General features: G+C 42.7%; 4 protein-coding genes across 6 annotated transcripts; 2 read left to right on the top strand and 2 right to left on the bottom strand.

Annotated features, from left to right (window-relative positions):
• Positions 1 to 291: 291 nt before the first annotated feature.
• On the bottom strand, positions 292 to 4,319 carry LOC108072373 (uncharacterized). Of its 2 annotated transcripts, none has more exons than XM_017163473.2 (6): positions 4,240 to 4,319; positions 1,977 to 3,373; positions 1,641 to 1,773; positions 1,445 to 1,587; positions 1,047 to 1,391; positions 292 to 987 (listed from the first exon to the last, which is right to left on the bottom strand). In XM_017163473.2, exons 2-6 carry the CDS (start codon positions 3,343 to 3,345, stop codon positions 452 to 454), a joined length of 2,526 nt encoding a protein of 841 aa, XP_017018962.1. In that variant the 5' UTR covers positions 3,346 to 3,373; positions 4,240 to 4,319; the 3' UTR covers positions 292 to 451. The 2 variants fall into 2 exon arrangements, with proteins under 2 accessions (XP_017018962.1, XP_070140337.1); XM_070284236.1 differs by lacking the exon at positions 4,240 to 4,319 and adding an exon at positions 4,053 to 4,102.
• A 410-nt stretch (positions 4,320 to 4,729) lies between these two features.
• On the top strand, positions 4,730 to 6,185 carry LOC108072243 (uncharacterized). 2 transcript variants are annotated; one of them, XM_017163305.3, is made up of 3 exons: positions 4,730 to 4,843; positions 4,907 to 5,340; positions 5,394 to 6,185. In XM_017163305.3, coding segments are annotated over exons 1-3 (810 nt in total). In that variant the 5' UTR covers positions 4,730 to 4,841; the 3' UTR covers positions 5,768 to 6,185. The 2 variants fall into 2 exon arrangements, with proteins under 2 accessions (XP_017018794.1, XP_017018793.1); XM_017163304.3 differs by having other exon boundaries at positions 5,391 to 6,185.
• A 1,906-nt stretch (positions 6,186 to 8,091) lies between these two features.
• On the top strand, positions 8,092 to 9,413 carry Jhbp10 (Juvenile hormone binding protein 10). The gene is made up of 4 exons (XM_017163338.3): positions 8,092 to 8,415; positions 8,470 to 8,707; positions 8,771 to 8,904; positions 8,965 to 9,413. Exons 1-4 carry the CDS (start codon positions 8,331 to 8,333, stop codon positions 9,393 to 9,395), a joined length of 888 nt encoding a protein of 295 aa, XP_017018827.1. The 5' UTR covers positions 8,092 to 8,330; the 3' UTR covers positions 9,396 to 9,413.
• A 687-nt stretch (positions 9,414 to 10,100) lies between these two features.
• On the bottom strand, positions 10,101 to 11,823 carry LOC108072254 (MORN repeat-containing protein 3). The gene is made up of 3 exons (XM_017163317.3): positions 11,255 to 11,823; positions 10,690 to 11,194; positions 10,101 to 10,621 (listed from the first exon to the last, which is right to left on the bottom strand). The coding sequence occupies exons 1-2, from the start codon at positions 11,730 to 11,732 to the stop codon at positions 10,755 to 10,757; spliced, it is 918 nt and encodes a 305-aa protein (XP_017018806.1). The 5' UTR covers positions 11,733 to 11,823; the 3' UTR covers positions 10,101 to 10,621; positions 10,690 to 10,754.
• Positions 11,824 to 13,666: the final 1,843 nt, after the last annotated feature.

Genomic DNA, 13,666 nt, shown 5'->3' with positions numbered 1-13,666 from the left:
ACAAAGCTAAAAGAAATTGGAATGGTGAATTTCTAATTCATTTCTCTTGATAAAACCTACTTACGCAATGTAATCAACAACCCAACTGTAAGGCCAATAGGTGTCCACAAACACATATATATTCGCTATAACGGTGGTCAAGTTTGAAACGTCGGACCACTGTTGAGTCGGAAAATAGTCCATTATGGCTAAAATGTAATAAAAATGCCAGCGTTAGTTAGTGTCAGTGTCTGCCTCTTACAGGTTACAGTCTATAGGGAACCACCCCTCAAACAAAAATAAAGGTTAAAATGCTGTTCTAGTGGGGATATTTATTCGCTACGTTTCACTGGAACATACAACTTAAGTAAGAAAAATATAAGATTAATGTAGGTAGGGTAGGGGACGGGGAAGATATGCTTTGAACTCTGCCGTATCTGTATCACTTAGACTATGATACACTAGTCACCGATTACTGCAACAACCGCTGCACCATCAGGGCAAATAGAACTGTTAGCAAGCTGGCTGCCAGGCCGGAGACACCGCTGTAGCAACCCATATTGACCATGGACATGATGTAGCGCCATTGATCCGGTGTCTGGCAAGCATCATCATTGCAGGACGTTGTGTTGGAGGTGGCCTGAACCGAGAAGAACAGGTCCGGGCACTGGGTGATAGTGTAGTAACCCGTGCAGGCGCTTGAAAGGTCGTAGCTGAAACTGCTTCCGCTTATTTGTGAGCAAGTCTGCTCTATTGAGCTTGTTGTGGAGCTAGTCGTTGAGTTCTGCTGGGGCCACGAATAGCTTCGCGAGGTACAAATGTTATAGGTTCCTCCATTCTGGGCTTGAATGGTCAGATACCGGTTCGATCCAGTTCCAAAGAAATAGTTGGCGGAAATTCGGTAAAAGTTCACCTTTCCTGGGCCCACGTACTGGGCCGTCTGATCTGTACCCCAGCTATTGGTGTACCAGTTCGATCCACAACGAGGGTTGATGACGCGCCGAGGAACTGAAAGCACAAAACCCATATTAGTCAATTATTTCTGGAAAACATTGCCTTGATTTTACTTTGAATGATGCGCTTTGCGACGGGTCCCGCTGATGTAGCCACCGTACTGCCATAGGTTAGAGTGAAAAGATCTTGCGAGGGATCCCGAACGAAGCTGGAGAACCGCTGAATGCTGCCGCCGCCATAGTAAATGAAGCGAAGGTCCGGAATCTGTTCTTGGATATACTGGATTTCCGTGGTTGCGTAGCTTGAGTCGCCATCATTTATGGTTGCCTGGTTGGGAACCATTAGGGCCACTAGGGAACGGCCACTCAAACTAGAATTGGTCCTCTCCTCATTCATCAAGTTCTGCGTGAGGTTTTGAATTGTACGCAGCACAGTTGGTAAGTTGAAACCCTGAGTATCTGTTGGATATAGAAATATTAGATTCATTCGATATCTCGTGAGCATGACTTACATTGCGCCTGAGTAGTGACATTCCATTGCTGATAGACATCGGTGATATAGTTTGTGGTGTTCACGATAACCGAGCCATCCTGGGCCGCAAGGATGGTGACTGTGCTGGCACAGGGGTGAATGTTCAACTGCTGGAGAACATACCTGTAATGTGATTTAGATTATTTAAGTTTTGCAATACCTTTGCAAGTACTTACACTACATAGTCAACAATGTTGCTGTATTGCCAAGAAGTGTCCAAGAAAACGTACAAGTTGGTCATTGGGGTAATGACATCCGTAAGGTCCTGGTTGGTAGTTGCCGTACAAGACACATCATTGAGGGATTGTGCTGATAGAGGGGAAAACGTAAGAACAAAGAAATCGTAATGCACTCTAACACCAATATTGGTATTTCAGGGGACTTCCGGTAAAAGCTCAAGTTCCTTTACATTTGGGTTATTGTTTTAAAATTGTTCAAAGTATCTAAACAAGCTAGACTAAATGCAGGGTGGTTCCGCGATAATACAAATGCTAGTGATAGTGATTACTTACGCACATACGTCACCAGCGAGAGGCTGGCGTTGCCGGCAAACTCGGGAATTCGGGTCGGGTCGATGGTGACCCGCAGTTGCATCTCTCGCTCCAACACCTGAGCAAAGGCGGCCGTCTGGGCCTCCATTTCCTGTGATGGCGCCACGGTTGGGAATAGACTCTGCCGGCTGCAGGCATTGATTCCGGAGCTCAGCACCCCATTCGTGGAGTAATACATGCGAAGCAACTGAGAAAGTTTCAGACTAGATGCCTGAGTTCTCCAGGTGGCGACGTTCTTGGCCAGAATCAGGCCATCAAGACCACCACGGATCTCGGCATCGGTCGCCTCAAGGTTGGTGCGTTGCGACAGGAAGTACCAATGCGGAAGAACTGTATCGTTCCAGCCACCAGTAGCTCCAACTGAAGCTGCATAGCCATTGGACACGGGCACCTGGACCAATGCCACCTCCGCCAAGTCCCCGGCTAAGGTAGCTGCCCAGCGATTGTCAATGCTGTTGGTTGTCTGGGACTGACTGCGTCCCCGGCCACGACGCTGCGACAGGGCCAGCAAGGTATTTGTCTGAATGGTCTGCTGCTGGACGCCGGCTGCAATGCCGGCAATCACCGTTCCCGCTGACACCGTTCCCCAGCGCGTACGAACTAGACCATCCTCGACGGGACATTGGCTGGTGCCTTCCGCGCCGGCATAGGCCCAGTCTGTTTCGTAGTCCAATTCTGACAGCTGTCCATATTTTGAGTTGGAGCCCGAAGACCCTCCTCGCTTCGGCCGGGTGTCAAGCCACTCCACATCGCCAATAAAGTTGTTGCTGTCGTCCTTCTTTAAGGCTCGTGGAAGTCGCTGGGCTCGGTACTGGGAGAGCTGATTGCAGACTGTGTTCTCATCACCCCGCACTCGCGTATCAAATGTGCTCGAGAGCATAAAGTGAAGGGAGCATCGCTCCACACTGGTCAACGAGCTGTTGGGAAAGCTATTGGCATTTCCCGGGATCAGGCGTGACAACAAAATCCGAAACTTTGGAAACTGAAAGCCTGTGGGACTGTATGGTAAGATGCCGTTGGCGGCAGTGATGCCGGCAGCCTTTTTGATACCATCTTGACGGAAACGATGCAGCAAGGATACGGCAACTGTTCGGATGTCTGCCTGCACACCGGTCGTCGCATAGTTGTTCTCCACCTTCTCGATAAGCGAAATGAGCGTGTCCATGTTGGCAGGCAACCGGTTGTCCCGGTTCATGAAGAAGGATGTGTTGTAACACTCGACCAAGGATGGTGGTATCTGTAGCATAGCATTCTCCTGCGCCTGTACGGCCCCCAGGAGGAGGACCACACCCAGGCAGACGGCTGCTGCCTTAAACAGCATTGGTAACATGGTTTGGTTTTTCGTTTTCGTTGTGAAGCTAAAAGAAAATGGTTGAGTCAATAAATAGCTATGCCACATTTTTTCAAATCCTAAATTGACCCTGACACGAATAGTTTCTGGACAATAGTTACCAGCTATCTCGTATATAAATAAGTCTACTATATAATAAAACTCCCTATCGTTGGGGCCTTATCAAAAAACAAGGGCCTAAGCTCTACGATGTGTCAATGTTTACACAGTGTAAATGGCGAGTATTGATCTTGCTTCTTAGTCACTTTGAAATATTGCTTTAATCACTGTTCCAATTTCCAATCAAGGAAGAAATATCTCACAATTATGAAATTAAATGGTCATTTAAAATATTCACTTCCGGCCTGGCTTCCATCTTCAACACAAGGTGACGTCATTGGCAAATATTCAGTTATCAGGCCGAAAATAAAGCACTGTTAACGCTCCATGAGTCAAGTCCACTTTTATATGCCCATGTACATAGATATCGTTTATCAGTTTTTATATGAACCCCGCAGAATACCGTTGTAGCCCCTGTCCCATATAGATTGGTATTACCCTCCACCTGATAATAACAATTCTCAGCGATACATTGGAAAATGAGTCAGGTGTAAAATACACAAAAGAACATTGTCGGCCCGCGCCCTAATTTATAAACTCGGAAAAGCTAACACATTAATTTAAGGCACTGTGATTAGATAACACACTTGGCACAAATCGAAATGTGAGTAGCCAAAGGCATTCTTGAGATTTTTAAACTTTTCTGTTTTTTATGTCTATTTTGGCTTTCCATTGGAGAGTTTTTAGCGAGTAAACTTTGTGGAATTTATTATTTTACGATTCACTGATAAAATAATGTTGCCGCTGGGCATTCAAACACTTTTTCAGCACTACCTTGTTTCACCTGCTAGCCTTTTCGTACTGAATGGTTACTTTTCTGCCCAGTTAGTGCCCGGGCCTCGCCCATGTGCCACTGAGGCCAGTGTTGTAATCTCTTTGAGACAATGCTTATCTCTATGGAGTGATAAGATATGGGCCATTGGGACTAGGCAAACAGTTTTCAACTTTTTGTGCAAAATGTACATTACTTTTATTTATATATTTTTTTCGCTTTTCATTAAAATGTTGTTTTTAGCTATTAAAAAATGTAGATTTAAATATTTAATTGTTATCAAACAATTGGCGTATTTAAAAAATGCGCCTTTGTTTCCAGTGTGACCAAAATGCCAGAAATTTAGCCGAGTTTGAAACCGGATTGAGGGTTAAAACTTGGCTTGAAACTGTTCTAAAGTTTTGTTCTAAAAAATCGATATGGTTCAAAACCGCGGTAAATCTCAATCGATTATCTGAACTATCGATATCGATATAGTAATATCAAAGTTCTCGCAGTTTTCCCATCTCTATAAGCAAAATATGTCTTAATTTCTTGACGAATTGTGGAAAATTGCAAAAACTACCCTACACTACAGAATCCATCAGCCATCGCAGGGCGGAACATGTAAGCATACTGTGAAAGCATCCTAAAAGTATAAAGCTGACTCTCGTTTTGTTCCGGCAAAAGGGGCAAGCACAGAACCGCCCAGCAAGATGCCATATTTGTGGCCTTTATGGAACGGCATCCAATCATTGCCAAAAACTACCTCAAGGGAGACAAGCAGGCGGCCGAGGCAGCCTGGAAGCGATTGGCGAAAGAGCTAAATAGCGTGGGTCCGCCGGTCAAAGAGGCCTGCGAGTGGAAACGGGTGTGGAAGGATTGGAAGAGCTGCATCAAAAAGAAGATTACCAATAACCGTCTGGAGGACTCCAATGCCAGCGGCAAGGGTTCGCTGTACCAGGACACTCTCACCCCCCTGGAGGATGCGGTGGCCGTGATCGGCGACTTGTATGACATGGCGGATACCATTGTCGAGGCCCGTCCAAAAGCACGATCATCAGATCATCTTTCTCTGCGCAACATAAAAACTGACCACGACGATGCCCCGCCAACGGACAATGGTAAGAGCACAGAATCTACAGAAGCACCCACTATATATAATCGTTTCCAGAAGACTTTGAGGAGGAGGAGGAGGACGACGAAGAGGAGTGCGGCAACCCAATCAATATTAGGAGCGTCAAGTTAGAGCAGAGCCTTAACTCCACCACTCCGCGAACGAGTCCCAAGAAGCGAAAGCTGGACGACGAAGATTCCCTGCAAATTGAGCACGAGAGCTCCTCCGTTCCGGTGCTAATGGACATTGCAAAGGAGCTGCGCGAATTGAACAGACAAACCCGCTTGAACGCTCAGCGAGCTGAAGCAAATACGGAGGCAATTTTAGCTTTGGGTACGCAGATCTCAGACATAATGCAACAGCAGCTAAAGGAACGAAAGCGCCTCAATGTCATCATGGAGAAATTTGTACTGAAAATGGAATCAACAGAATAGAGATGCACTAAATCTAGTTTTAAAGCTTCCCTGGAGCTATCTGTATCTTTAAATATATATCTAAGTCTGAGAATCTATTGGATCTATTTGGTCTTTATAGTGTACTAGCTGTCAGAGGAACGATAATATCGTTTTGATTGTAGAGTAACTGTTAGGAAGCCTGCGCCAAATGAATTAGTTTTTAAATTAAGAGCCTACTACTTTAATTACCAAAAGCTTTTGTTAGATTTTATTGGTTTGGCCTGCCCCATTTCAGCTGATATAGTATGCTATTTACTCCATTTGCTTTAAATATATCTATAGTCTCCCATATCGTCTACAAATATGTGACTAGTTCTACAATTATAAGTGTAAACTTGCTGCGCTAGGATAATATAATAAATAAATTAAATTAAATAAATTTCATACAAAATTCCAATGACATTCTGATACGTTTTGGTTATTATACCCTTGCAGGGTATTATAATTTCAGTCAGAAGTTTGCAACGCAGTGAAGGAGACGTTTCCGACCCCATAAACCATATATATTCTTGATCAGCATCAACAGGGGAATCTTTCTAGACATGTCCGGAAGAAATCGATTTTTTGGCCATTTTTGCGAAATTTGATAAGGGGTTACATCATTAAAATTAGCAAAAATGGCCAAAAATTTTGATTTCTTAAAATTTTAAATTTGGTATGCAGTTTTTTTAAATTAATAAAAACTAACACAAAACTGCTTTCCGAATCGAAATTAATGCATTTTTGACTTAGTTATGATATATTTTAATTGTTACCTGCAAGGGTATAGCTTTCTTTCTTGTTATATTTATATTTTCACAAAAATAATACAAGTCTATACTATAGAGTCTAGGCAGAACACAACATATTTCAAGTTCCACTTTGGGCTCGACTTAGGATCATAGTAGATTTTGCCATTGCAGTTTATGTTTAATACATTTCCATCAAGTCCAGTAAAGGCTGCGGTCCGGCGGTCTTTCGGGACCAACACATAAATCAGGACTTTTAACTAATCCAGAAATGAGATGAAATTTACCAACGCGTGTATGCGTTCGTGTTCGTGTACGTTGCCCATCATCGTCTCCATCATCGCTTTTAGTCATATTGTGGTAAATCCATTTAAGTTTTTAACTTGTGTTTTATGTACTTGTGCGCAAATTTGATGCCCGCACGCAATTGGGCATTTGCTCTCCCCCTTGGCCTCCCTTTCGCCCAACTTGTAGTAGCTCCTGATTCCCAGCGACCAGCCATCATTTTATTGCACTTGAAAACTTAATTAGGCCAAAATGCGGTGTGAACGCCTATTGGATGTGGGGAGAAATTTTCGCTTGGCCAGCTGTGCGGGATTTTTATTACATGCATCAAATGTAATTTGTTACAAATTTGATGTGTTTCTATCTTCTTGAAAACAGCATAAATAAAAAAGTTGCTGCGGCTGGGGGGTTGCTGGCGCTCGAATTGATGCTGCTTGTGCTGATGATGGTCTGCCAACTGTAAAGGACCCCATCATTTAAATGCGTTGCAGGTTTTATGTTTGGGCAACTTTTGATTCTGAGAGGTTGTGTGTATAACTATAAAATCTTTGGTTCTATTAAAAACATGAAGAAACTTGAGATGTATAAAGGCATTTCCTGTTCACAGCATTAAAGGTACATATGTACATATATAGGTAGTTGCTGCCTCCTGATGTGCACTGGGTGTCAGGGGTCAGTGCGCCTGATTGAAGCCTAGAAAATAACGAGGGGTGATGAATATTGCTTAGAGGCAATTACCTTTTTTTTAACTTGAACAATTCTTTTGTTTTATTACCCATTAAAATGGATTTGAAACTATCTCGAAGGCCTTTAATAACAATAAATGAGGGATGTTTAAATGCTTAATTTTCAATTGTGTCTAGTTAAAATTACATTTCATACAAGTTGGCAGTTTAAAATGTGGTTTTTCATTCAATGAAACTTCGCTGCATTCATTCGTTAGGGATTTCATTTTCTGATTTCGCTCAAGGCGGTGGTGTAAACACCATAGTAGGGAGTTTGCTTCGTTAGCAAATTGAGAATTTGCATCAAAAAATATAAACATTTTGTGTTGTTTTGTGATTGGTGTTGATGTTATCTCCCCAATCTAGTCCTGCCGCATTTTTAACAAGTTAAGAGCCAAGTATTTTGGCCCCTTGAGGTTGGATAGTCAAATTTATTATTCAAATTTCCGCAGCTGATTTGGCGCTTGCCTTTGTTATTATTCAGAATTACAGCAGCATATTCAGCTTTGTTTTAATTCACTTAAAACTACATAAATTTAACTTTACATGCAAGGCGACACCTCACGTGCCCCTGAGTGGGGTCGGTGGCGAGTACGTTTCGTTTCCAATAGATACAACTGGGTCTTCGCTTGTGGACGCCGCCAGTGCTCATTAAAAGCGACAAAAATGTCGCGAGAGAGAGACTTAAGCTTTGCTTAATTCAATCAAAAGCACTAACCGAGACTGGACGAATCGTTAGTCGATTGCTCGAGCGGAACAACTACGGTTCGCACCAGTCCCCCAGAGATTCCGTAGCTACGCAAGATGATCTCTGATTGGTGTGGAAATCGATTTGGCTTGCTGCTGGTTTTATTAGTGGCCCTGTGCCAATTAGCTGGTGCCAAACTGCGTAAGTGAAGTCCATAGGCTTTATAAAGATGATTTTAATATAATATTTGTTTAGCATCTACTATAAAGCCATGTGCTCGGGATGATCCTCAATTGGAGCGCTGCATCATCAATGCTGTCTACAATTTAAGGCCTCTACTAGTTCATGGTAATCTAGGAGATGGCTATACAACGCCACCCCTAGAGCCCTTGGCCCTGGATAATATCGAACTAGGAAGAAGCAGCCAGTTTCAAGCTTTGTTTACGGATCTCGAGGCCACTGGAGGGAGTAACTTTATCATAGATCGCCTCATGTAACTATACAAACATTTTGAAACGCTTGCTGTTATTTATGTTAACTATTACTTTTTACAAAGAGCAAAACCATGGGATATATCATATGATCTTTGGATTACACTTCCACGCATCGACTTTAGGGGACGTTATTCAATGCACCTCAACTTGCTTCTACTCGATATCAAGGGCAGGGGAAACATGCAGGGATATTGCGGTATGTCTAAGCCTTAGATGAACCACCTTCCCAGACTAAACTTGGATTTCCCCAAATTAGAGAATGCCAAGGCATCCGTTAAAATGCGTGGCACTCGCTATCTGCGAAATGGACAGGACTATGTAAAGTTCACCAAGATGACCATGCGGATCGAGTTCAAGGACTTTAAATTGAATCTGGAGAACTTGTTCAATGGCGACCGGATTTTGGGAGATGTTGGCAATGCCCTTATCAACAATAATCAGGACTTGTATCTGAATGAAATAGTGCCTGGCCTGGAGCATGGTCTTTCCAAGAAGTTTTTAGATGTGGCCAATGAAATCCTAGCCACGGCTACCTTTGATGAAATGTTTCCACCAAGTAGGACCGTTATCAATCCCATTACGTTCCCTTCGCGAATACCAGCGGCGACGGGTCTGGGTCCAGACATTTTTGAAACGCCTTTTGCCTCCAAAAATCCAGAAGGTGGAATTTTTGGGCATAAGATATGAGTAGAAACTTTAAAATATTAAAATATATCACGATGGAAAGAGGTTTGAAAGATAGATATATTCTTTATCATATTTAACGAGATCAAAACGGGGGAAAAAAATCATTCAGTTTTGGGTACATTTTTCTTACCACACTCTAATTTTCCTTAGAGCGCTTAATGCCTTACTCCATTTTCCTGTCGGGCTGGGAAAACTTTTTAATCCGCCACCAAGCCTGGGCCTGTTTTTGCATATTAAGCCTAAACTTTTTAAAATGTGTAGTCACCGCCTAACGGCACCGGGGGGACAGTTTAAAGGGCGCACACACACATACACTGTTTTCCCAGCATTACACCTGTTCAATGGGTCAGGGCCCGCAGTGCTCTTTCTGCTCTGGCCTCTCCTCTTGGCTTGTGATTAATCACCGGCAGCGACAAAGATGAATTTACAGAGATTTTTTTCCTTAAAAGTTTTTACTTTCGCTGCTGCACGGGGGAGGAGTGTGGGCAGTTAATTGCGTTGGATGGACTTGGACTTGGGCAGCCAAAAAAAAAAGTGTTGTTGCCTCCCTGGTGAAATTCAGCCTGGCCTCTAATTAAATTCATGCGACGCAGCTGTCACTGGCAAAGGAAAAAAGCATTATCGACTTTTAGGCGCTTAATATTTCAAATGAAAATGTTTTTGATGTAAACAGAGGGAAGTCAAAGGAAAAACCTTGGCAACATCTTCAACTTCCGTACTGGCCAATGCCTTGCAAAGTGTCGCCGGCATTAATTTCATTTATTAATTTTTAACTACGCCCGCGCACCGAAATAAAAGGAACTTGATAAATGGAGGAGAGCTAGCAGGAGGAGGTGGTGGGTGCACTGGGAGGTGGTCCTGAAATCTTTTTCTTTTCTTTCATTGTGCGCGTCCCCATTTTTTGTTGCTTCCTTTTTCTACCATCGCTTTTCTTTTCCGACCTTTTTTTTTGTTAATTTTTTTTAATTCTTTGCTTTTCACTTGAAAGACGCTCGAAACGTGGAGATGCGCCGAGGCCCGCTAATGTCCTTTCTTTTATCATTAAGTAGAAAACGTGGGTGTCCGTTTTTGGGGTTGGTGGGTGGGTGGGTGGATGGTTCGTCTTGGGCGTGGCAAGTCCGTCTTGTTGAGGGGTTGGGGATACGCAGGTATTTTAGCGGCCATTAGAGAAAAACCTCATTCTGTCGGCTTAAAGTTCCAAAGTAGCCACTTTTTCAACAGTGAAGCTAATGTATATGACAAGTAAATAGAATGTTAATAATTAATAAACAATTTATATTGAGCGCATACTTACCAAAAATGCCCAAAAACTGACAAAGGGACATGAAATTAAACCCACTTTTGATACTATAGACTTTACTATATCTGACTAACAGTGGTCTCTGCCCTGGCAATCTGCTCGCAGTCACAGGTGCAGGCCAACTTGCCGTTGGGATAGAGATCCACTATTGTCGGCGAGGCGAAACGCTCTTCGAATGAGGCATATTGTCGGTAATGATGTACAAAGTCCAGGCTAACTTGGTCATTGAATCGGCGATGAGGCTTCTCGCCAGCCACTTTGTACTTTTGAAACAACTCCCGCATTATTTCGTTTGGATACTTGAGATAGTTCCTTGGAATCGGATATGGAGTCACTCCGGTATTGCATCGCATTTTGGGCTCATCCTGCATCACTGACACCTTAACATTATCGTTCTCCCACATCCCTTTCTGAATTTGACCGGTGTGCATATGATAGAAGACACCCTCACCGTTTTTATAACCCCGTGCAAAGTGTCCTTCATAGCGGTTGCCATTAGCTAGTATTTCCATTATTTTCCAGAGAGAAGTATCGATTAAATTAATTGTCTACTACGAACCATAGAACATGACCCCCAGGCCGTGTCGGTAATCAGTCTCCCACTCGCCCGCATAGATTCCACCATCCGAGTACCACTGAATGCCCAGACCATGTCGTCGGTTTCTTAACCACTGGCCAAAGTAGACGCACCCATCGGCATAGAACTGCTTGCCCTCGCCGCACTTCATGTCGTCGTACCATCTACCCGAGTAAATCAGCTGCACATCCGTGCCACGCTTACGTAACATTGATCCGACTCCCTGCCGCTTGTTCATCACCCAGTGACCCTCGTAGATGAGCTGCCCCTCGGGCGTCTTTTTCCCCGAAAAGTCCAGGAAAGTTCGCTTCGCAGTCTTCTTCACGCCCCAGCCATGGTGTTTGTTGCAAGACCAATAGCCGGAATAGGTTCCACCGCCAGGATAGCAGAAAGTGGCTCTTCTACCTGTGCTGCAGACAGGCTTGTTGGGGCAAAAATAACGTTCCAAACACGTACCCATGCTCTCGGTTTAAATTTAACCAAAAAGTTGTTAGAAATACTAATGTGTAGATGACGATTTTCTTGACAATTCAAAATTGATTACTACTCATATTGACATATTTTCAGTAAGCATGTTTCCGCCAGACCCTTTTTGAAGGACGTAAGGGTGGGGAGCAACATAAAATTGTTGAAAAATATATAACCCCACAATATAAATATAAATCACTAGCTAAACCTAAACACCTCCAGATAGAGGAGGAATTGTAATTTAGAGCAGAACCCTGGGCAAAACATGTCAACGTCATAGCCGAAAAGTTTTTGGGTTACTTATTGTGTGTGTGAATCAAGCATAAATACAAATCAACATACAACAGAAGAAGGTTCGAATCTGGATTGAGTCACCTTTTATCACCTGTGTTTGTGTCATTCAAATTTTAGAGAAGACCGCCGAGGGTCAGAAAATCGATTGCATTGAGATACATAAGTGTTTGTGGGGGCTTTTCAGTGAGAATTTGGTTAGACTTTACCCAGCAGACAAAAACGTTGGTTTATGGTATTGAAAACGATAGTTTTGCGGGTTTCAAGTGGATAAAACGTGCGATTCAGGCTCATAAACAATAATAAAGTTAATCAACTGTCATGGGTTTTGTGGCAGAAAATGCTATAATTTTTCGGAAGCCGAATAAGATCTCGATTGCGGACCTTTTACGACATCATTATCGGGTATAATCCTGAGAATTCGCAATACTCGTTCGCTATTCGTCCGTTTGCGCGTCCGTTTTTGAGCATTTAGCTAAACTAATGCGAAAAGTCCGTTCCTTTTTTTGTATTTAATATTTTTAGCGAACATCCCCACTTAGTCCGCTTTTTGTCTGCTGGGTTAGTTCCTAAATCAGGAAAGAGATTTCACACCAAAATTTTGTTATTCACATATTGAGGCCTTTGGTACTCTCAACTTCTCACTTCTCGATTGAAATCGAATTAGAATCGGCTCTAAATTCAACCCCTACCAAAAAAAATTGCCAGCCCTTTTCTACCCACCGATTTGCATAAGCTGCAGCTGCCAAAAAGGAAGGATACGTTTGTTACAGGGTATATAAATGACTATTTCAATTTCCCTTTATTATTGTAATCGATTATTATAAAATCTGCTCCATTAATTAGCCGCTGACTATTAATAATCAATGAAACAGTTTGCCAAGGCAACGGCTAATCAGTTTGGTTAATTTTTCTACTTGAGGCTGCAACTGAAGCGGATATTACTTGCCTGTGGGCAAAATAATTGCAAGTGACAGGCGCTTTAATTTTTCTTCCTTTTCGACTGGGACTGGGTTGCCATGTTTATGATAAACTTAATTCAGTGTAAATGAACGGCCGCCTTATTGGTTAGGAGTGCTTGTGGGTAAAATAACATTTAGGGAAATTTTTTCTGCTTCTGCCCCATCCATCCTCTTGATAAAGTTCAAAAAAACAAGTCAAAGAAGGAAAAGAAAAATATATACAACTCAAAAAGGTGAAACTTTTTGCGTTTTCGGTTGAATGAAATGGAAAATTTTAATTGCTACGCGTGATGCGGTCCTTTATTTTTATTTTATGTTGCTTTTATAAAAGTGAATGTTTATTTGGAGCTCTTAAATCATAGTATAGGCTGAAAGAAGCACTATGGTGATTGAAAACCCAAATTTATAAAATATAAAATACGCCAAAAGACCCAAATCTTTTACATAATAAGTAGCAACCCCAACTCTTACAAAGTTGAAATTATTGTAAAGCTCACACAAGCGAAAATGAGGACAGAGAGAATGCGACACGCACACGAAAGACGCAAATTGCAGATTTTTCTCATTAAGCTCATGTCAGATTAGCCGGGGACAGGAAGGCAGGGGGGTGGTACAGCAAAGGGGAAACTCTTGGAGCTTGGTTAGAGCCAGGAGGAGGAGGAGGCAGTACACA

This window comes from Drosophila kikkawai, chromosome 2R, assembly GCF_030179895.1.
Source record: "Drosophila kikkawai strain 14028-0561.14 chromosome 2R, DkikHiC1v2, whole genome shotgun sequence".
Taxonomy (NCBI): Eukaryota; Metazoa; Arthropoda; class Insecta; order Diptera; family Drosophilidae; genus Drosophila; species Drosophila kikkawai.
This window is presented reverse-complemented; position numbering and strand designations above follow the sequence as displayed.

Excerpts from the sequence above, each read along its gene's own strand:
- LOC108072373 (XM_070284236.1), bottom strand. The coding sequence starts at position 4,087 with ATGCCTTTGGCTACTCACATTTCGATTTGTGCCAA. Across the intron at positions 3,374-4,052 it reads CACATTTCGATTTGTGCCAA|CTTCACAACGAAAACGAAAA; the intron begins GTGTGTTATCTA and ends ATTTTCTTTTAG. Across the intron at positions 1,392-1,444 it reads TGTCACTACTCAGGCGCAAT|ATACTCAGGGTTTCAACTTA; the intron begins GTAAGTCATGCT and ends TATATCCAACAG.
- LOC108072243 (XM_017163304.3), top strand. Across the intron at positions 5,341-5,390 it reads TGCCCCGCCAACGGACAATG|AAGACTTTGAGGAGGAGGAG; the intron begins GTAAGAGCACAG and ends AATCGTTTCCAG.
- Jhbp10 (XM_017163338.3), top strand. The coding sequence starts at position 8,331 with ATGATCTCTGATTGGTGTGGAAATCGATTTGGCTTGCTGCTGGTTTTA. Across the intron at positions 8,416-8,469 it reads ATTAGCTGGTGCCAAACTGC|CATCTACTATAAAGCCATGT; the intron begins GTAAGTGAAGTC and ends ATATTTGTTTAG. Across the intron at positions 8,905-8,964 it reads AAACATGCAGGGATATTGCG|AGAATGCCAAGGCATCCGTT; the intron begins GTATGTCTAAGC and ends TCCCCAAATTAG.
- LOC108072254 (XM_017163317.3), bottom strand. The coding sequence starts at position 11,732 with ATGGGTACGTGTTTGGAACGTTATTTTTGCCCCAACAAGCCTGTCTGC. Across the intron at positions 11,195-11,254 it reads CCTGGGGGTCATGTTCTATG|CTAATGGCAACCGCTATGAA; the intron begins GTTCGTAGTAGA and ends TGGAAATACTAG.